Below are 22,094 nucleotides of genomic sequence, written 5' to 3' on the forward strand. Positions count from 1 at the left end.
AGCTCATTTAGACTAACCCCTTCCTCAATGAATCTAAGCTAATGACATAAGTGGAGTGAAGGCAGAAAGCAATGATGGAAAAATCATGAAGGCTGACAAAGGCCAGTTTAAAGTCTCATTACCCGCAGACTATAATTAACTCTTGCAGTTAAATCAGTGAGGCATGAGAGAGATAAAAATCTTTTAAAAACTTAAGAATTGCAAAATGCTTTACACATACACAAAAAATCTGAACTCCAGACTCACCAGAAAGAATTCATTTCATAAAAGGGACAGTAATTTGACTAAATCATTTGCCACAAATATCATGAACTATAGGCTTCCCAAATTTATTTGTATACAGTGATTTCTTGATAAGACAGGCCAGAAAAATAAAGAACTAATTTTAAAGTGGCATTACTAGCTGAAAAATCAATGAAAAAAGAAGAAACAATATTTCTAAGACAATCTCTATGAATAGGAAAAAGTTCATAGAAATGCAATGGAGACAGAGCTGTAAGAATTCAGTTTATCGCATAATGGAATTGATATGCATATGTAAGCATGCTAAAATTTTAAAAAGACTGGAATGCCACCTTTTATCTGAAACAGATATTCTATTAATATAAACACACCCACAAACATTCTCACACACAGACATCTTCATTTGGAAAAAAAATATGTCTTAGAGTTTTTGGAGGTATGTTAAGTGTGCTTATAAAAACTGAAACTTTGATTAGGGCAAAAGTTTACTGAATTACTACAACTCTGAATTAGGGGATAATTCAGTGTTCAAATAGCCAGTGTTTTCTAATAGAAAAAGCAAATGTCTTTACCCAACAAGGTATTCGTGAACTTGGAAATATAAGCATAGTTTTACTGGGAATTCAGTATGTTTTATTTTATAAAATTTTCCTATGGTCTAACATATTTTCCAAGCCAAAACAAATGAACTTGTTATACCTTTTCAGGCATTCCATCTTCTTTCACTGAGTAGTGTGAACGGTTTTTATCTTTTGTATGGAATTCTTGTTCTTCTTCAAAACTACTAACATCATCATCATCTGAGCTCCCAGGGTCTACAAGAGACTTGCAGTCTTGACCAAAATGTTGTGGCTTTTGGTAACTGTGCTCACTTGTTATGTACGTTCCTTCCATTTTTAGGGGCAAACGAGGTGGTTCTTTATGGTTCTGTATGTGGTATTTCTTTTCCTCTATATTAACTGTGTCTTGCACTGCTACTTTTTTCTCTATCCCAGCAATTCCTTGATCTTGGTCTTTTCGCTTCCCAGAACAGGCCCAGAGATGAAGGTCAGGATGATGTTTGTTCCTTAAAGCAAAGTTGGAGAAAGAGCAGTTCAGGGGTGGGCGGGGGGGAGGGACAAGTTTAGTGCCATAATAAATTTCAGAAAGTAAAAATGATACGGATAACCCCTGGTTGTCCGTGCCTTCTGTACAGTGAGTGTGCTAACGCAGGCAAACTGATCTCCATTTCTCTACTGAAGACCTAGACTCACCGAGGGAGCCAGGCTAGAAGGAGGACAGGGGTTCAAGACAAAAGCAGAGGTATTCTTTAGGCTAACTTGTCCCAGAACTTAATCCAAAGTTTGAATTCTTTTTTGCAGAATATAATTTTATAGAAATAATACTCAGGTAGTAAAGCAATGATGAGGGGCCCCTGAGTGGTTCAGTGGGTTAAGCATCTGCCTTTGGGTCAGGTCATGATCTCAGGGTCCTGCTCAGCAGGGAGTCTATTTCTCCCTCTCCCTCAGCAACCCCCACCCCAGCTCATGCTCTTTCTCTCTTAAATAAATAAAATCTTTAAAAAAGGCAACAATAAATGTAATTATGTTCATAGCTCACATTATCAATTGATAGATGCTCTTCTTTTCCTATTGACGTTTCACCATATTTTTTTAAATTCTACAACACAAAAAACTTGTATATGACAATAGTTTAAAATCTTCATTCAATCAAAAAGTGATACTTGCTCATGACAAAAAATTCAGGCAATAAATGCATACAAAGTAAAAACTTCCCTACCATGGCAATCAGAAAAAAATGAGGTATAATCTTTCAGATGTTTTTGACACATATAAAATTATTTTTTAAATGGATAAGCATATACTTTCTCTTTTTATACAAATGGGGCTTTCAGTTTGCTTTCCTCATAGATAACATATATGGGCATCTTGCCCCCTCAGTGCACAGACGTTTCCCCCACTTTTACTCTAGAGCTCAACAGTACCCATGTACCCCGGTCTAGGCTCAGCAGCCCATTCCCACCCACAGACGTGTGTGCGTGTTCGTGTGCTCTCTGCACACGGTGGGGAAATTTCAGTCAGATACGGAGCTGCTGGATAGTGGGCACACATTTTAAATGTGATAAATGTCCAAGTGGCCTCCAAAGATGTTGCACTGATTAGCCCGCACCCACAGTCTATGGTAACGCCCTCCTATCACTAATTCTGTCATTAAAATTCTGCAGTGAGTGAAACCACAATTCTTCAATCAGAATCGATAAGAAAGGGAAATACTCAGGAGGCATAAACCTTTCAGAAACCTCAATGTTTATGAATTAATTATTTCCAGGTTAGACAAACACCCAGGGGCCAACTTTAGTTTTCTTCTAGTAATACCCAAGTATTGTTCTAAAATTACACATTTTATCTTTTGGACCTCTAATTTAGTATCAGAAAATACTAAAATTTTTTTATAGTAAAGGCACAGCAGAAAGTTGGTTCTGTACTCTGTCTAATGGACCATGTCCTGCTCTGTCACTGAGCTTAGACAAGTACCTCTATCTTTGACTACCCATCTATCAAATGAGAGGAGATCTATTTTTCGGGCTTATTTTAAGGATTAAATGAAATGATACTACAGCACTAATTTCTGGCATGAAGTAGACTTTCTTTTTAATAGGTTAGCTCTTCCCTCAAGTTTTAGCATTCGTATGCCCTTTTTATAAAGAAATCCATATTCAGGGGCGCCTGGGTGGCTCAGTGGGTTAAGCCTCTGCCTTCGGCTCAGGTTATGGTCCCAGGGTCCTGGGATCGAGCCCCACATCCAGCTCTCTGCTCAGCAGGGAGCCTGCTTCCCTTCCTCTCTTTCTCTGCCTGCCTCTCTGCCTGCTTGTGATCTCTGTCTGTCGAGTGAATAAATAAAATCTTAAAAAAAAAAAAAAAAGAAATCCATATTCAGATTTATGACATACAACAGAAGCAAATTACATTCAACAGTCACTGAATACTTATACGTATACTAGGGACTGGCAACAAGATGATGAATAAGACATAAGCCCTACCCTAAAGGAATTCGTGGTGTGGTAAGGAGAGACGGACATGAAAAAACAAAGTGCACAAAAGTGCCAACCTCAGTATGTAAGGAGTTTGCCAAGAAGGGTGTGTGATCAGCCTTGGTTGGGCAGGTATCATGAAAAGGCACCTGCTCAAAAGACTAGCTGTAGAAGGTTCGAAGTGTGAGTAAAAGCTTGTAACTATGATAAAGCAGGCTTCACTCAGGGATTATGATTTGGGAAGAACAAGTGGGAGAGGGAAGACACCGCAAGCAAACAACAGAATACTTATCAGGGAAGGACTCCGAGTGCATGCTGCAGAGCCACGAAGGCACTGTGGGACATGAAGCTGACAAAGAGGCAAACTCCTATTTATTTATTTATTTTTTAGGATTTTATTTATTTGAAAGAGAGCATCAGAGAGCGCACATGCAAGAGCAGCGGGGAGGGGCACAGGGAGAGAGAGAAGCAGACTCCCCACTGAGCAGGGACATGGGGATCCCAGAACCCTGGGATCATGACCTAAACCAAAGGCAGGTGCTTAACTGACTCACCCACCCAGGGACTTCAAAGTCCTACTTATCTTTTACTAAAATCATCCTGGCAACAGTAAGAAGGATGAACTCAAAGAGTACAAGACTGGAGCCGCAGAGAACTAAAAAGGTGTGGCAATGTCAAAAAAGCAGCCTGGGCTGGGACAGCATGAAGAAGAGAGACAGAAACACACAGAACACATTAAGGAATTCCAACAGACAGGTGCCTGGGCACACCAGGCTGAGGGGAAAGCTGGACAGACGAGGCCGAGGAGGGGAAAGGGTAAGTTTCTGGCCCAGGCAAGTGAGTCAAAATGAAGACAATCTTGTGAGAAACCAGTGAATCATCCTGTTTTTATAGAAAATATTGTCTTAAGAGAAGAATTCTAGCCAGGGATTAGAAGAACTGAAAACATGGGCTTCGAGAATACTTGGACATGTTACTTAGGGAGGCTTAGGCTGGGTTGGTTTTTTGTTTTTTGTTTTTCTTGTTGTTGTTTTAAGGGAAAAGAGTCTGGGATGACTAAAACCCATTTGGTGCAGAGCAGAGGGATGGATTATATGACCTGCTCTCTTCAGAGTCCATCTTAAGGTAATTTAAAATTACTACTTCATCTGGACACCATTCCTGGAGGAGGGCACAAAATACTGGCTCACCAAGCAACTGTACTTAATTCTGCACCTACGGCAATTACACAAAACAGCAGGGCAGGGACTAGCATTTGCTGGACTGGCAGAGGTGGTGGTGACCTTCAACCATGCTTATTCATTCCCGGACAAAAGGCAGCAACCAGCTACTCATCCAAAAAGCTTATTAATCCTGTCTATTTTTCAAAGTTAAAATGTGTTCAAATATCTCTTCTGTCTCCCAAATTGCTCATCTGAACCTTCCAAAGGCTGCCTGATGACCCTGAACTCACGTGCGCGCCGCCCGCTGCCCCGCACTTACTTCAGTATGCCGATCTTCAGCTGCAGCCCGTGCAGGACTTCAGTGACACCGTAGACGTCAGCAAGCAGGTGGTGTGTGGATACTATCTTTTTGGCATTGAGATGAGAGTAATTTTCTTTTAAAAACGATAACCCACACATCCTCCCATTATCCAACCAATCCTTATCATACCGATATTTCGCACTCCACCTCTGACCTGCAGATGAAGGTGACATTAAAATGACAAAGCTTTCCACTTACTCGGACTTCCCTCCCACTGCCATCTTACTAACACTGCCGTGAGCAAGGTGAGCTCTGGCACTAAGAATAAATTCAGAAGAAGAGCAACACAGCATTCTGAGAAGCTGGCGAGCCTCCTCCGACCTCGGGGTCTCCTGCCCACTACCGACAACTCAGGATGTGCTCAGACGCAGAGGACACCTGCAGAGGAACCTTGAGGGTAACGGCTTTCCATTTCTGATGTGTCCGTCATCTGCCCTGTAGAAAGGCTGAGAGGGCTGGACAGAAACTAAACGGGGTACCCGTTCTCTCGCTAACATTTGTTTTGAACTGGATGAAGTAAGAGTTTTACTTCAGTGAATAAGGACCCCTCTTCAAGATCTCACAGGGTCCTGTATAATCGAACATCTTCAACGTCAATGTCTGTTAAATTAGTTGCTTATGTGTCTGTGACCCCTACTATACTATGAGATAGTGGAAAGGTATGCTTAGAATCAATCATCCTACTTCTTACCAGCATTTGGCAAATAGAAGGCATCCAGTGAAGGCTGCTGAATGAATAAACAGGTACCCACAGTCATATAGGTCTGAATCATACTTTTTTTTGAAAGACAGACAAGAGGAGAACTGGTAGGCTTTTATTTGAGAATATCTAGTTATCTTCTACCTGGGCAGCTGACAGTGTACACAATATGCAAAACCTTGCTACTCAAAAGCCTCCGGCACGGGGGAAGGCACTGGACAAGGAGTCTAAAGGGACAGTTCTGCCCCTCAGTTCTGCCATGTCTAGTATCATCCTTGTGCACAAGGCACGAAACTCTCCATGCCTCAGTTGTCTCAGCAGTAAAATAAAGGGATGGACCGTGATCGTTGGAGAGCCCATCTACTAAAATGAGCTGGATATGCAGCACAGTCAGGAACTTTCTTAAAATCACATCACAAGGAGTTACATTCAGAATACAGTTCCACTCAAAGAGGCACACATAAACCTATTTAGAAATCAATACACAGGGATACACGACAGGGCTAATCCTTCTCCAGGAAAATGACCTACATAACTCTGTCCTTCCAGTAATGGAGCAGTTATGTTAATGAAACGAGGCTAATGTTCTGGCCTCAGTAATTAACACAGAAAACGAAACTGTCACAAACAATGAAAAATATTTTAAAATTTCACCATGGAAGCAGAATTTAACTGATGAAGTAGTAACAATGTCTTATGCAGTGGGTACCCTACGTAATCAGATCTCTAGGCGCCTTGCCACCAGAACAGGGAGGAGGCTTACCAGGAGGGTCCCTGCAGACGTAGCAGATGTACTGCTCGGGGATGCTCTCCTCCAGCAGCCCCATGCACACGCTGTGCTGCCAGCAGAGGCACTCTTCACACTGCCGAAAACACACGAGTGCTTAGTCACAGGTCTGCTCACCAGAAAAAAAGACCAGTCCCCTTCCTTTCGGCTAGCAGCGGCCGTCTCTTGCTGCCTCCCAGAGTTTAACTCTCATTCCACACGATGACGCAAGGGCCGACGGGGGATGGATTTTGTATTTCAGAGTCGGCTGCTTCGAGAACTCCCTCGTGTTGCAGCTAAGAAAATGCGCCTTGCTAGATTACCTAAATCACGCAACACACACATACACAAAACTACTGCTCTCATTTACTTCCCACTAATTTTTAGGGAAATATATCCTTAAAATAGCTTATTAAAGTGTGGACATTTTTCTTTAAAAAAGACAAGTTCGGAGGATTGCGTGTAGCAGTCACTTCTTCAAGTATAACCTGTGTAGTGACCCTACACTTCTGTAGTTCCCTTATTTGAGAATACCTTTGAAAAGAGCGAGAAAACATTACTCTTTATTCCTGCAACGAACATCTCCAAATCTTCTAAATGACATCACAAAACGTGGGTTATGCTCCTTTTTTCTTAAAGATACCCTTTCTACAGGGAGAGGTGGTTTGTAATGCTTAGGCCCTGTAACAACTTTTGACAAGAGAGGAAGCGTTTATTTCCTTAACTGCGCCCTGAAGGGCCATAAACAACAGGGATCCAGGCTGGAAGAGCTGCTACATTCCACCCTTCAATGTATCTAGATGCTCACCCACCCGAATGGCTTCCAAAAATGGCTTCCAGAATTTTGGCTTGAAGACCTCAAACTCAACACTCTCGCAGAGGGAGGGTGATCGTTAAGTGAGAGAGAAGAGACCTTCCTGTCATTACTACTGGGATTTTAGACACGACAGGCGAGAGACCAGTCTTCAGTAAGACCACGAGTGACGAAAGAACACAGGTGCCCTGATGTGCTCGCTGAGCACCTGAAATGATTATTTGCTACGACAGGGAAGACCAGCTACCTGGATCATGAAGCCGTTCTCCTCATCCATTTCACAAATACACCGTACAATCTCATTAAGAGCATCGTCTTCATCCTGAGATTCCTCAAAATTGGTTGAATCGAAGTCCTGATTGTACTCGTCCCCACTGAGAAGCAAACTCTCTGTTGAAGAATCATCTAGGAATTCCACATCGGATAAATCTAGAATATACACAAAAGTATACTCAGCATATGTTTTCCTACGCTTCTGTCACTTTTCCAGACAGAAAGGCACTAAAGGAAGTGATTATAAGCTATTAAGTATATAAAAAGGAAGGCCAGACATATGGGATTAGCATATGTCTCTGAACAAAGAAACAAATGATTTTTGAAGAGAGAGTTATGATTGGCTTTACATCTTAACATCTACACTATTACAAGTAACTTGGAAAGTATCCCTCATCTTGGTGCTTATAGAGGTCATGGCTAAGGGTGGTAATAATTCAAATTTGCATAGTTTTCAAATGCTTTCACAAACATTAGTCCTTTTCATCCTCCCCAGAATCACAGCTTATAAAAAGAATGGATTATGTTCTTTGCACAACAGTCAAGGCACTTTAGCAAAAAGGAGTACACCTGCGGTCTGTAACATCAACACTGCCGTTCCTGACGGCATCAGAATCCTCAACCACCAGTGCACTTACTGCGCGGCAGGTACTATACTAAGCACTTCAAATAGAAGATCTGCTACTTGCTCGAATAGCGCGGCCGGCTAAGGGTCGAGCTGACTGCGGGCAGGACTACCTGACTCCAGAGCCTGAGCTCGCAATGTCACCGCTGCTCCTGAAACTGTGATCCCTACGTAGAGTTCTAAAATTTCACTTTGCTTAAAATAGTTTAAAAATGAGTAAGTATATTCTAGAAACTAGATTTAGGACCACAACATTTTTTAAAGGCCAGGTTTTAGTTTGTATTTGTACCACTGCTGATGTCAAAGACGCCAATGTAGCCCAGCCACTGAGGAAAAAGAAAAAATCGAGGCAAAACAAGGAAATATTTATTTACAACAAAGGGAAAGAAATGACGACAGGACACTAAAGGTTTGGCAGAAGTGTGGCTGGAGAAACATGGGAGATGCCTGGTCGAAGACCTGCCTGCTGCTGTGAGGCACCTGGAGGCCCATCAGCGGAGCACCTGAGCGACAGAGGCGGCTCCTTCTGCCTCAGTGTCTCCACCTCTCGTCATGGTCTGCGCCACTCCTGCACCTGCTCCTTACTCACCTCCTCTGTAGAGTGTCAACAGGCCGCAGCACTAAGGGCTCTGCATTCTGAATGCTCCACGGCCAGGGCTTAGAAGGAAGCCTGCTATGCGCAGTAAGCCGCTCCAGAATGCTCCGGAACGAGCTGAGGGAGTCCACAGCCAGAGAAAATTCTCTTTCAGACAATCAGGCCAGAAAGAAGTTGGCCGAATTCGAAGTAAAAAAAGTCATGCTGTTTATATTTGATACCTTTCATGCGGTAGGGCTGCTTTTACCAGCTTCTATTCTGATTTTTCCCGTTTTTGAATGCTTTCTTTTTGACTTATCAGAAGTTAATGTTTTACAGGAAAATAAACATTTTCTTTTCTTTAGAGTCTTAGGACATCTTGAAGAAAGTGAGGTCAGAAGAAATATTCGAGAAATACAGGAAACTTTTCAAGGAGTAAATCAATTAGGCATTATAAAATCCTTCTAATAACACGATAGCAGTCTTGAGAACCGAAAGGGGAAATTTCACTCGTTCCTCATTTTACTATCTTAAATCCAAATCTAGTATTTTCTCTTGGGCCTTCCTGAACACAAGTTCATGTTTCAAAATGGCAGACTAGACCGAAAGTAAATAGTCTCAAACACAGCTGCAGCGTACATGTGGCCTTACACGGATGGCAATCGTAACAGAATTAATAGATGTACATTATCATTGAGAGGAATTAGCATGTGCCGCACATATGTGTTCTCATGGCCAAATAACCAGGTTTTATGGCGTCAGAATACAAATTTAACATACTGGCCAGAAAACCTAGTTTGAATAACTAATTCCCAAGCATCGAACAAATGTTTGGCTGAATTCTAAGGGCTGAGTAAATGGCTCCGTGGATTCAAAGTTAAAAAGAAACACAAATTTAAAAAAAAAAAAGTTCCCTCTCCTACTGAAATATCACATGGACAACAGCTCCAACTGAGAGGCCACAGGAACACCATTTTCTTGAACTATCACTGCTGTTTTCCCAGACGCATTCTCTAAGTGGCGATTCTAGATCAGCATCCCCTGGGAGCTCATTAGGTGTCAGGCATTCTGAGGAGGTCCAGAAAGGTGTTTTAACAAGCTTTCCAGGTGGTTCTGCTGCATGCTAACACTTGAGAACCTGTGGCCAAAGATCTGCACCCTGTACCAATACCCGTCCTTCCTCCCAGCTCAGGGCTCCGTCACACACCGGGCAGGACTGGGGACACACGCCTTCAACACTCTTGCCACTAACCTCTCACACGTCTAGTTCCGACAGCACTGACAACCAGATATCCTCTCCATTCTCCAGCACTCTGCATAAAGTGATGACTTTCTAACCTTGACGGCCCCAAAAGGAGTATCCTTATGTGACTGTCAACCCTAAGAATGGCTCAGGAACTCCATCTACCCTCCCAGAAATCTCATTTGTGCTCTGCAGCACATCTCTGGATTGGTCGTTTCAAAGCATCACAGTGACAGCTGTCACACACACCTGGTGAAGAGCCACTGACCCAAAAGGGAACAGGGGACTTGTGCTTGTTAGAAAAGGAAGAGGGAGGGGCGCCTGGGTGGCTCAGTGGGCTAAGGCCTCTGCCTTCAGCTCAGGTCATGATCCCAGGTCCTGGGATTGAGCCCCGCATAGGGCTCTCTGCTCAGCAGGGAGCCTGCTTCCTCCCCTCTCTCTCTCTGCCTGCCTCTCTGCCTACTTGTGATCTCTCTCTCTGTCAAATAAATAAAATCTTTTGAAAAAAAAAAAAAAAAGGAAGAGGGAGTTTTTCCTCCCTCCCCTCTATGTTTGAAAATGTTAAATCTCCAAACTGCCTGGTGCTTATCTTAGGAGGAAGGGAAGAGGACACTTTTCTCCACAGGAGGCTAGACAGGAGTTAGGCCTGGAAGAAAGCAAGTGGTAACCATGCAAACAAAACCACATCACCTAGGACCTACCATGTTGGGCCCTCAGAAGAAGGGTGAAGGCCAAAGTGAGCTCAGCCATCAGTACCCCTGGGGTTTTACATAAGATGAAGACCCCATCCCTCATTCTAGTCTCCAGCCATTGCCATCAGGGTCTGCATGGGGAGAGTCTCCCTCGCACTGCTGGGAGCCCTGGAAGGCGAGTACACTCAAGCCCCGGCTGCCAGGACGGCTGGCAGGGCAACCTGACAGATTCTGAATCCACATGTAAAACACCCATAACCAGTACGTAGTAGACACTAGGAACTTCCTCACCAGATGTCCTATAGTTAATGATAAGAGCCAATTTTACTTTATAGAAATTTTAAAAAGTAGCTCAACTTGCAAATGTTGAGATTTTCGTATTAGTTTCTGGGATAACTTCTTCAATAGTGAGCTCAGATAAGCCCTCACTGAAGTATGTTTCCAGCTCAGTTCCCCATTTAATAATCTTAAGACTTGTTTAAGCATTACATGATTACACATACTTTCACCACTAAGATCAACTGACAAAATTGCCCTCGGGTACTGATATGTTGTATTTTTCTCCGTAAACATGCTTCGCAGAGCCAGAGAACTCCCAGAAGATCGAGTTAGTGGAGAAGAGCACCTTTCCAGAAATTCTAGAGAACTGTCTTCATAGTCTGAATAGTCTGTAACATAAGATACATAAAGAAATATTAATAAAGCATCAGGGCATCAGGAAGAGTCACTATAAAAATTAACAAGAAAGTTAAGTTTTACAAGACATAAAATAACCATGCCACCTCCTTCCTCATCCACGAATACAGCTAGATCATGGAGTATCCAACAAACTGGGCTGGGGGAGAACACCCGGGACCTGTACCCCAGGCAGTACACACATACCACCAGGGAGCAGCACCACGTTCCAGCTGGTATCGATAAAGTCTTGCTAGCGAGTCCAGAAGGGAAAAATGATTATTTCTACAGTTTCTCTCCATTATAATCATGGCTATGTCTACAGTAAGATGTGCAAGATGGAAATTAACTTTTTTTCTTTTTGCAATTTGTAAAGAGATGCTCCTAATGTGTAGCATGTCAATTATTACACTGATAATTGATACGTTTTTCAGCAAAAAAACATCTCAATGAAATTAAGTGGTCTTAAAAGAAATTAACCCGAGTCCTATCCTCCTCAGCTTAGCATGAGCCATGCAGACAGAAGACACAGGAAGCAGCCACCTGCAGCTAACCAGGAGAGCTGGGTATGATGACAGGGACAGACAGGAGAGGGCAGGATTCAGGGCCCTGGGAAGGCTCCAGAGCAGAGGAGAGCCTGGCACATTGAAAATCTGAGACTGTGGCTGTAGCACAGTGAGGGACAGAGAGAAGAAATGAGGTTCGAGTGGCAGGGGCAGGTCTGGTTAAACATACGTTCTTATTTTTGAGTTTGTTTTTTTTTTTTTTTAAAGATTTTTATTTATTTATTTGACAGAGAGAGATCACAAGTAGGCAGAGAGGCAGGCAGAGAGAGAGGAGGAAGCAGGCTCCCTGCTGAGCAGAGAGCCCGATGCGGGACTCGATCCCAGGACCCCGAGATCATGACCCGAGCTGAAGGCAGCGGCCCAACCCACTGAGCCACCCAGGCGCCCCTTATTTTTGAGTTTTATCCTAAATTCGGCAAGAAGGGCGTGACACAAGTCTGCTTCTGGCTTTCAAAGCCGACTGGAGCTATGGAGTGAAGAAGGGTGCAGGGAGGCTCGGGCAGGGGAAGCCACGGTCTGGCCTGGGAGAGGGCAGCTGGCTTGAAAACTGACAGGGAGACACAGCGATCTGCAGACCACGGGTCTGCGGGGCTGGCCTGGCGTCAGAAGGGCGGTTTCCAGGCTTCTGCTTGAACTACCAAGAGGTGAAAAGAGGGCCTCTTGGTTGGGGCTGAAGAATAAGAGGGAGGAGGAGAAACCAGACAAGGAACGTGGGTCCAGAGGAAGATATTTACTTATTTATTAAAGAATTTATTTATTTTAGAGAAAGCACAGTGGGGGGAGGCCCAGAGGAGTTGGGAGAGGAAGAGGGAGAGTCCCTGCTGAGTGCAAGGCCCCACTCAGGGCTCAGTCCCAGGACCCTGAGATCATGACCTGAGCTGAAACCAAGAGTAGGACACTCAATGGACTAAGCCACAGAGGTGCCCCTAGAGGAAGGCTTTTCAAAGATGGGAGAGCCTACGCATCGTCTGCAAAATCTAAAAATGAGGGGAGGCAGGGTGACAAGTGAAGGATTTTAAGAAGAGAAAGACAACAGCTTCCATTATCACAGAGGCAAAGCAGTTAAAGATGGACATACATAGCTAAGCACATAGTTGTGGACAGATGAGCAAGTTCTCATCTGGTGGCTTCTATTTGCTCAATGTATATGAGGCAAAGGACACCTAAGGCAGGTTAGGGAATGGAAAGAGGTGGAGGAAAGGTCAAGAGTAGGAAAGCAAGGGGCACCTGGGTGGCTCAGTGGGTTAAAGCCTCTGCCTTCAGCTCAGGTCATGATCCCAGGGTCCTGGGATCGAGCCCCGCATCGGGCTCTCTGCTCAGCAGGGAGCCTGCTTCCTCCCCTCTCTCTCTCTGGCTGCTTCTCTGCCTACTTTTAAATAAATCTTAAGGGGCGCCTGGGTGGCTCAGTGGGTTAAGCCGCTGCCTTCGGCTCGGGTCATGATCCCAGGTCCTGAGTTCGAGCCCCACATCGGGCTTTCTGCTCAGCAGGGAGCCTGCTTCCTCCTCTCTCTCTGCCTGCCTCTCTGCTTACTTGTGATTTCTCTCTGTCAAATAAATAAATAAAATATTTAAAAAAAATAAAAATAAAAAAAAAAATAAATCTTAAAAAAAAAAGAGTAGGAAAGCAAGTTTCCAGAAGAGCAGTACCAGTGTAGGTGTGCACTGAATATCCATCTGAAGTCGGTGGTTGTGGTGGACAAAACAATGGTCCCCAAAGAGTCCCACATTCTAATCCCCAAACCTATGAATGTGTTAGGTTCTGTAGCAAAGTAGAATTAAGGCTGCTAATCAGCTGACCTCAAATTTACCCTGAATTATCTGGGTGGGCCCAATGTAATCACAAGAGTCCCTAAAGACCTGAGTGACCGTTGCTGGCTTTGAAGATGGTTAGGGGTACGTGAACCAAGACACAGAGAATCCTCTAGAAGCTAGGAAAGGCAAGGAAATGGATTCTCCCCTAGAGCCTCCCAAAAGGAATGCAGTCCTGCTGACACCTTCACTTCAGCCCACCGAGACCCATTTTGCACTTGTGACCTTCAGAACTTTAAGATAATAAATCCAGGTTATTTAAAGTCACAGATACGTAGTACTCTGTGCCAGCAGCAACTGGACACTAACATAGCACTCACCATACATACTACAGCACAGCCACATCTACTGGGCACCCCGTGTGCCAAGCCAGAGTCTAAGTGCTTTATGTGGATTAACTCCTAATCCTCCAGCTAACACAATGAGGAAGCTACAGCTGCTAGTGCCATTTCACAAGCAGAAGAACAGACACTGAAAAGGTTAAAGTGCCCATGAAGACACAGCTTTCTTTGCAAAGTCAGCCTCCAAACACAGGGAGCCTGACTACAGAGCCTTACTCTTAACCAAAAAGCGTGACCAGTGGATTTCAATGTTTCATGTATACACAAACTGGAAAGCCTGGCAAAGCAGATTCCCAGGCCTTGCCGCCAGCAGGTCGGGAGTGGGCACCCGCTGGACGCTGCAGACGCTGAGACTGCAGAGCGACCCTGGTACAGCACGGGGCCACTGTGCCTCTCCTGGCCCCACAGTCTCTGCACAGCTTGCCCCATGTCCCCTTACTTGGGCTCAGGCGAGGAAAGGGCATCTGCTAAATGCTAGCTGGCATCGTGTTCAGTACCTGATGGAGACTACCTGACTGAATCCTAAAAGAAAGCTACACAGCAGAAACTATTACTACCACTTTAGACGTGAGGAAAAGGACATTTATACAATTTAAATAACTTGCCAAAGGACGACGAAGTTCCACTTTGCAATGAAAATTTGAATCCAACGCTCAGCTTTGAAAGTGGCCCTTTGTTCAATGACATGTTATATGGCCTGAATATCAGAATAATGACAGAAACCTCAATTTGGTGGTTACAAATAAAACAGGCTGACTGATAATCTTTCCACGTGGTATTAGCAACTAAACAGTACTTCTTAGCACTCTACACCACACCTGCATTCCCCACGCCAGGCCCCTCTGGCTACAGTGAACAAAGGTCCACTGCGAGCTTTAGGTTAGATCAGCTGTAATCCTCCACATAAAGCCCCTTCCTTGATCACTCCAGCTTCTCTACACTATAGACAGAACTTACTCTGTATCACTTTTACTTTCCCAATACGACACGTGCTTATCGCTGTTACAGTATGCTGATAAGGCTTGCCTACCAAGCTCCTAGAAGGGAGTCTCTGTTTTCACAACACAATGTTCTAGATTCTCCTTGCATTTCTCATTCTAGTTCTTTTAAATCTCTCCACACCTTTTCATATTTTCAGATACAGGAAAGATGAGGAGATAAAGCAACTGGCTCAAAGTGACCAAGTGGCTCAAAGTAACAAAGGTAAAAACCGGCAAGGATGTCACTCTTAAATCCCAACATGGCGATTTCTCCTACGGAAAACCGTTAAGAACTTCCTACACCAGCAAAGACAAGTAAAACCTGCTAAAGGGAAGAAGGCAGAGTCCAGCAAACACTCTCTAAGGCCCAGGAAGTAACAGAACAACAGAGCATGATGGTTCAAGTTAAAATTAAGACTGAAACCAGACTCCCTGGGTTTGAATCTGCTTTTTACCACTCACTAGCCATGTGAGCTTGGACAACTCTACTTGTTTCAATTCACGGTTTCTAAAATGGGTATAAGAGGCTCCACTGTGTTAGGCCGCTGCCTTCGGCTCAGGTCATGATCCCAGGTCCTGGGTTCGAGCCCCACATCGGGCTTTCTGCTCAGCAGGGAGCCTGCTTCCTCCTCTCTCTCTGCCTGCCTCTCTGCTTACTTGTGATTTCTCTCTGTCAAATAAATTAAATCTTTAGAAAAAAAAAAAAAAGAGGCTCCACTGTAAAAAGCATTAGTTAATGGGAAAATTAAATACAACACTGTATAAAAAATGCCTTCAGCACATCTAGTACATAATAAGCATGGAAGGATATGCAAAATAACATTCAGTGTTAAGAAAGAATTTTTTTTTTAAAGATTTTTTTTTTTAATTTTATTTATTTGACAGACAGAGATCACAAGCAGGCAGAGGCAGGCAGAGGGAGAGGAGGAAGCAGGATCCCTGCTGAGCAGAGAGCCCGACGCGGGGCTCGATCCCAGGACTCTGAGATCATGACCTGAGCCGAAGGCAGCGGCTTAACCCACTGAGCCACCCAGGCGCCCCAAGAAAGAATTTTTAAAGCTCCCTGGTTGTAGTAACTGTAGAATAAAATACATATTATATTAGGAACCTCAAGTAGGAATAATGTGAATGTTTTAAAATAAAGATGTCTTTAAAATTTTAAAGTTATTTAAAAACCCCTATTTCCAGCTTTAAAGACCCCTTTTCTAATTTAATCTGGAGAAGAGTCACTTCCAAAATGAATGTAAATAACCCAGAATAAATTCTCAAATGTAATAATTAATTGCACAGATGCCTGTGATTACCCAACTCCACACCTGCTGTGTATGAAAAGCAATGCTTCCGTGCATCTTTAAGCATTTGCTAGGATTCTATTTACAAAGTTAAGATTTTCATTTATAGGTCTGATTTTAAAATGTAAACGATATAAAGCTCTTTTCAATTAAAAAATAAAAAAAATATATTAACATGTTTTTAAGGATTAATGGCTCTTTAAAAGCAGGAGTAGTGTAATTGCAGAACACAACTCTGAGGTGCCAATTTTCCTTGCAACCTTTCCTCTCGGTCTTACTAATCCAGATCACCCTCTTTCTTCCAGGATACCACCACCTCCTGCATTCTCCTCAGTGCTCTCTCACTGTGCTGCCAAAATGTGACCACCTCTTCGTTTGTCCTTGGTCAACCCCTCCCTGTTATATCTCCCCCCCAACCCTTACAAGGGGTATTAGCACACTAAGATTCGGTGGCTGCTGGTGAGTCCTGGAATTGACCTGTTTGCTGATATGGCAGAAGGGGATGTGAACAGCTCGCCCTTCCTGCCATGAGGCATGGCTGTCCCCGCCGCAGTACCCCAGTCCACCAAATCCCCCTGGCCTCTGGTCACTTGGGAGTTCACCTGGCAGTATGATATGTGGTCTGAAGCTTCTCTTGTCTGCATTACATTCCCTCCCAGGAGGGTATTCATACATCAAATGCGTTTGTGATCAGTAGTTTTTGTTTATGAAGCTCCAGAATTTCCTGACTTTAGGTTCTCTGGAGTCTGGGCCCCAGGGGCCCGTATGTAAAAGGATGGGGTGAGGGGAGAACAGATGAGGGGCAGTGTGGGCACATGAGCGCACAGATATGTTCAAGATATTCTCTGGAAAGTAGTTTCAAGCTTTTCAATCCTCTGTTGGATCCTACATCAAATGTACGCTGGCAGCTTTAGGGTGAGAGAATGTAGAAACAATTAGATATGATTTGGGGCATTGTGAGGGAATTAAAAATCTGAAGAATTTATCACCAATTACTGACTTGGAAATTTCCCAATGGGCTTTATAGTTTTTAAATCTGGCTTTTAGGGATGCCTGGGTGGCTTAGTCAGTTAAGCGTCTGCCTTTGGCTCACGTCATGATCCCAGGGTCCTGGGATGGAGCCTCACATTGGGCTCCTTGCTCAGCAGGGAGTCTGCTTCTCCCTCTCTCCCTGCCCCTCCCCCTGCTCATGCTCTTTCTCTCTGACAAATAAAATCTTTTTAAAAATTTAAATTAAAAAACTGGTTTTTACAAGTGTTTAATGGATATGAAAAAAACCCTGGTATGACATAAAGCATGTCAGTCAATACCACAAAATACTGAGGTGCCTGTCACATAGTTGAAGAGAACGGTGTCATCACTTTTGAAGGTCCTGTTGTACCATTTTCCCATTTGAACGGATAAATTTCCCACCTCAGAGGTTACCGTGTCCTGAAATTCTGCTCACCATTCTCTCGCTGTTCTTTACACTTCTGCTACTTTTTGCTACTTTATGCTGTTGCTATCTTCCCACATAGTTTCATATTACAACTTTTTGATCTTTACATATAAAAAATCGTATTACATGCTTTCTTCAGTGATTTTTAGCTTATCATTTTGTTCCTGAGATTCCTGTGGATATAGTTCATTTATTTACATAGTGATACAGATTCCACGGAATCAGTGTGTGACTTCTGATGGACATCTGGGCTGTCAGCACTGCTATGGCCATTCTCACAAATGCCCCCTGATGGGTCATGAGAGCCTAGTTAGAAACTGTAAGTTACACGGCCAGCACACTTGCCAATGGCCGCTTTCCACAGTAGTCAGTATTGTGTCTTCACCGCCTCAGCAACATCTGATACCATCCACCTTGTAACTTCTGCACAGATAGCAGCTAGGTAATAGATGCTGATAGGTATTAAAAATTACATTAATGCTGCTTCTCATAAGACTGGACATCACGTTATATGTTCATCTTACCACTTTACCAAAGAGATTTCCAATTCCATGAAAATACCTGTTAAAATCTTCTGCCTATTTTCATGCTAGGAAATTTTTCTTTCTATTCTAGACTTGTAAGTTCCAAACAGAGTATGAATATGAATCCTTTGTCAGATACACCTGTTGCAGTATTTTCTGATGGTCTGTGCTGTCTTTTCACCCTCTGTATAACAGTTCCATTTTTTTCCCCTGTAAGGGAATTTCTTTTATTTTTTAATTTTTTTTTCTTTTTATCTTTTGATACCCTCACCCACTTCTCCTACCCCCACCCCCTGCTTTTGGCAACCAATATTCTGTTCTCTGTGTCTATGAGGGATTTTTTTCTCCCTTAAGATTCCACATATAAATGAGATGATATGGTATTTGTCTTTCTCTGTCTTATTTCACATAGCATGATGACCTCAAGGTCCACCCACATTGTCACAAATGGCAAGATTTCATTCTTTACTGTGACTAATACCCCACTGTGTGTGTCCGTGTACACAATTTCTTTATCCCTTCATCCATCAGTGGACACTTAGGTTGCTTCCCCAACTTGGCTACTGTGAATAACGCTACAGTGAATATGAGGGTGCATTTATCTCTTCAAATTAGTGTTTTTCTTTTCTTTGGACAAATATCACATGGTAGAATTGCTGAATAAGGTTTTTTTTTTTTTTTGACAGACAGAGATCACAAGTAGGCAGAGAGGCAGGCAGAGACACAGAGGGGGAAGCAGGCTCCCCTCTGAGCAGAGAGCCCGATGCGGGGCTCGATCCCAGGACACTGGGATCATGACCTGAGCCAAAGGCAGAAGCCTTAACCCACTGAGCCACCCAGGCGCCCCCGAATAAGGTATTTCTTAATGTTTTAATGTTCTGAGGAACCTCCACACTCTTTCCCAGTGGCTGCATTCCCTCCAATAATGCAGAATGGTTCTCTTTTCTCCACATCCTCACTAACACTTGTCTTTTGGCAACTGCCATTCTAATAGGTGTGAGGTGTTACCTCATTGGGGTTTTGACTTGCATCTTCCTAATGATTGATGATGTTGATTATCTTTTTATGTACCTTTTAGCCATCTATATATCTTCTCTGGAGAAATGTCTATTTCAATCTTCTGCCCAGTTTTTAATTAAACTGTGTTTTTGCTATTGAGTTGTTAAGAGGTTTTTTGAAATATATTTTGGGTATTAGCCCCTTATCAGACAGATAATTTGCAACCATTTTCTCTCATTCAGTAGGTTGTCTTTTTCATTTTGTTGCTAGTTTCCTTTGAAGTGCAGTAACTTTTCAGTATGATGTATTTCTGTTTGTTTTGGTATCAGATTTAAAAAAAAAAAATCATCACCAAGACCTAGGGCAAGGAGGTTATTAACCACGTTTTCTTCCAGGAGTTTTAAGGTCTGGGGTCTTTTGTTCAAGTCTTTAATCCACTTTGAGTTAACTTTTTGTTTGGTTTAAGATTGTGGTCAAGTTTCAGTCTCTTCCATATGGCTGGCCAGTCTTCAGCACTACTTATTAAAGAATCCCCTTGCCCCATTGTATATTCTTGGCTCCACTCTCATTAAGTAATTCACCATATATGTGAGAGTTTACTTCTGGGCTATTATCTTTCATTAATCTAAGTGTCTGTTTTTATGTTAATACCATGACATTTTAATTACTGTAGCTTTACAGTATTTGAAATCAGAAAGTGCAACGCCTCCAGCTTTGCTCCTCTCAAGGTTGCTCTGGCTATTTGGGGTTTTTGGTGGTTTTACAAATTTTAGAAACAGTTATTCCATTTCTTTGAAAAACGTCCTTGGAATTTTGATTGGGATTGCAATGAATCTGTAGATTGTGTAGCGGTAGTAAGGGCAATTTAACAATACTGCTTCTCCCAGACCATGAGCATAAAATATCTTTCCATTCACTTGCACCTTCTTCAATTTCTTTAACAACTTATACACCAAAATATATGTTTTATATTTTATATATTTATTTTTATATTTACACTGTATATTATATTTTATATTTGAAAAGGTACTTTTTAATATACAAGGGTCTTTCACTCCCTTGCTTAAGTTTATTCCTAAGTATTTTATTCTTTTTGATACAATTGTAAATGGGACTGTTTTCTTGATTTCTCTTTCTGGTAGTTTGTTATCAGTGTATAGAAATGCAAGATTTTTCTGTATTGATTTTGTATTCTGCAACTTCACTAAATTTGTAAGTTCTAATAGTTTTTTGATAGAGTCTTTAGAGTTTTCTGTATATAATATCATGTCATCTGCTAAGAGTGGCAGTTTTATTTCTTCCTTCCTAATTTGGAAGCCTTTTTTTTCCCCCCTTGCCTAATCGCTCTGGCTAGGACTTCCAAAACTATGTTGAATAAAAGTGGCAAGAGTGGGCATCTTTTTCTTATGCCTGATCTTAAAGCAAAGGCTTTCATCTTCCCACCACTGAATATGATGTTATCTGTGGGTTTGTCTTATATGGGCCTTTATTATGTTGAGTTACATTCTCTCTATACCTGCTTTGTTCAGAGTTTTTATCATAAATAAGTGTTAAATTCTGTCAAATGCTTTTTCTGCATCTACTGAGATGATGTGATTTTTATCCTTTATTTTATTAACATGGTAAAACACACTAACTTATTTGCAGATGTTGAACCATCTTTGTATCCCCAGGAATAAATCCCGCTTCATCATGGTACATGATCCTTTTAACATATTACTGAGTTTGGTTTGCTAATATTTTGTTGAGGATTTCTGCATCAATGCTCATCAGGGATACTGGCCTGTGATTTTTTCTTATAGGGCCCTTGTCCGGTTTTAGTATTATCAGGGTAATTAATGCTGGCCTCATAAAATGAGTTTGCAAGAGCTTCCTCCTCTTCTTTTTTTTTTTTTGGAAGAGTTTGAGAGTTTGCAAGAGTTTAAGAGAAGAGTTTGGTACTAATTCTTCTTTGAATATCTAGTAGAATTAACCGGCAAGGTCGTCCAGTCTTGAACGTTTTTTGTTCGGCAGTTTCTAATTACTGATTCAATCTCCTTACTAGTAATCAGTCAGTTTAGATTTTCTATTTATTCAACTCTATTTTCATGATTTAGCTTTGGTAGTTTGTATGTTTCTAGAAATTCATCCATTTTTTTCTAGATTGTCCAATTTGTTGGCATATAACTGCTCATAGTAGTGCCTTTGGGTTCTCTGCATTTCTGTGATAGCAGCTGTAATATTTCCTGTCTCATTCTATTTATTTGATTCTGTTTTCTCGATAAGTCTAGCTAAAGGCTTATCAATTTTTTTCTATTACCATCTCCCTTTCATCAAGTAATCCCAAAATCCCCAAAAAGACACCACCCACAAAAAAGAATGTTTTAGCCGAACTAACTTCCCTAAATAAAATAGAAACACATGTAATGGCTTTTCTATTTATCCAATCTACTTTTACGAGGCTTATCAGTTTTGTTTGCTTTCTCATAGAACCAGTTCTTAGTTCCACTGATCTTCTCTATTTATTTCTGTCCTAATTTTTATTATTTCCGTTCTTCTAATAACTTTGGGCTTTCTTTCTTCTCCTGTTTCTACTTTCTTGAGATGAGTAAGAGAGAATTTTCTTGTTTCTGGAGGTAGGCATTTATCCCTAGGAACTCCTCTCGTACAACTGTTTTCGCTGTATTCCATGAATTTTGGTGTATTTCCATTTTCGTTTGTCTCAGGGCGGTTTGCTTCCCTTCTGATTTATTCTCTGACCCAATGATTGTTCAGCATGCAGTTTAATCTCCACATATTCACAAAGTTCCCAGTTTTCTCCATGTAATTTCTAATTTCTTATTACTTATTGTGGTCAGAAAAGATGTCTAAGAGGATTTGGATCCCCCTAAATTTATTAAGATTTGTTTTGTGGCCTAACATATGATCTAACATTGAAAACGTTCTATGTACAATTGACAAGAATGGGTATTCGTCTACTTTTAGATGCTTCTGGTTGGATGGTGA

The 22,094-nt window shown here is 42.2% G+C and overlaps 1 protein-coding gene across 4 annotated transcripts in view; it reads right to left on the reverse strand.

The window, feature by feature from the left end:
* Positions 1 to 22,094, reverse strand: part of PHF20L1 (PHD finger protein 20 like 1) — a 77,682-nt gene that overhangs the window by 2,743 nt on the left and 52,845 nt on the right. For all 4 annotated transcript variants that reach the window (XM_047727284.1, XM_047727283.1, XM_047727286.1 and 1 more), the window contains 5 exons: positions 10,989 to 11,153; positions 7,326 to 7,507; positions 6,262 to 6,361; positions 4,757 to 4,952; positions 943 to 1,309 (listed from right to left, as the gene is read on the reverse strand). In XM_047727284.1, the coding sequence (XP_047583240.1) occupies positions 943 to 1,309; positions 4,757 to 4,952; positions 6,262 to 6,361; positions 7,326 to 7,507; positions 10,989 to 11,153 (1,010 nt within the window). The remainder of the gene's footprint in view (positions 1 to 942; positions 1,310 to 4,756; positions 4,953 to 6,261; positions 6,362 to 7,325; positions 7,508 to 10,988; positions 11,154 to 22,094) is intronic.

The sequence above is a fragment of the Lutra lutra genome, chromosome 4 (assembly GCF_902655055.1).
Source record: "Lutra lutra chromosome 4, mLutLut1.2, whole genome shotgun sequence".
NCBI lineage: Eukaryota > Metazoa > Chordata > Mammalia > Carnivora > Mustelidae > Lutra > Lutra lutra.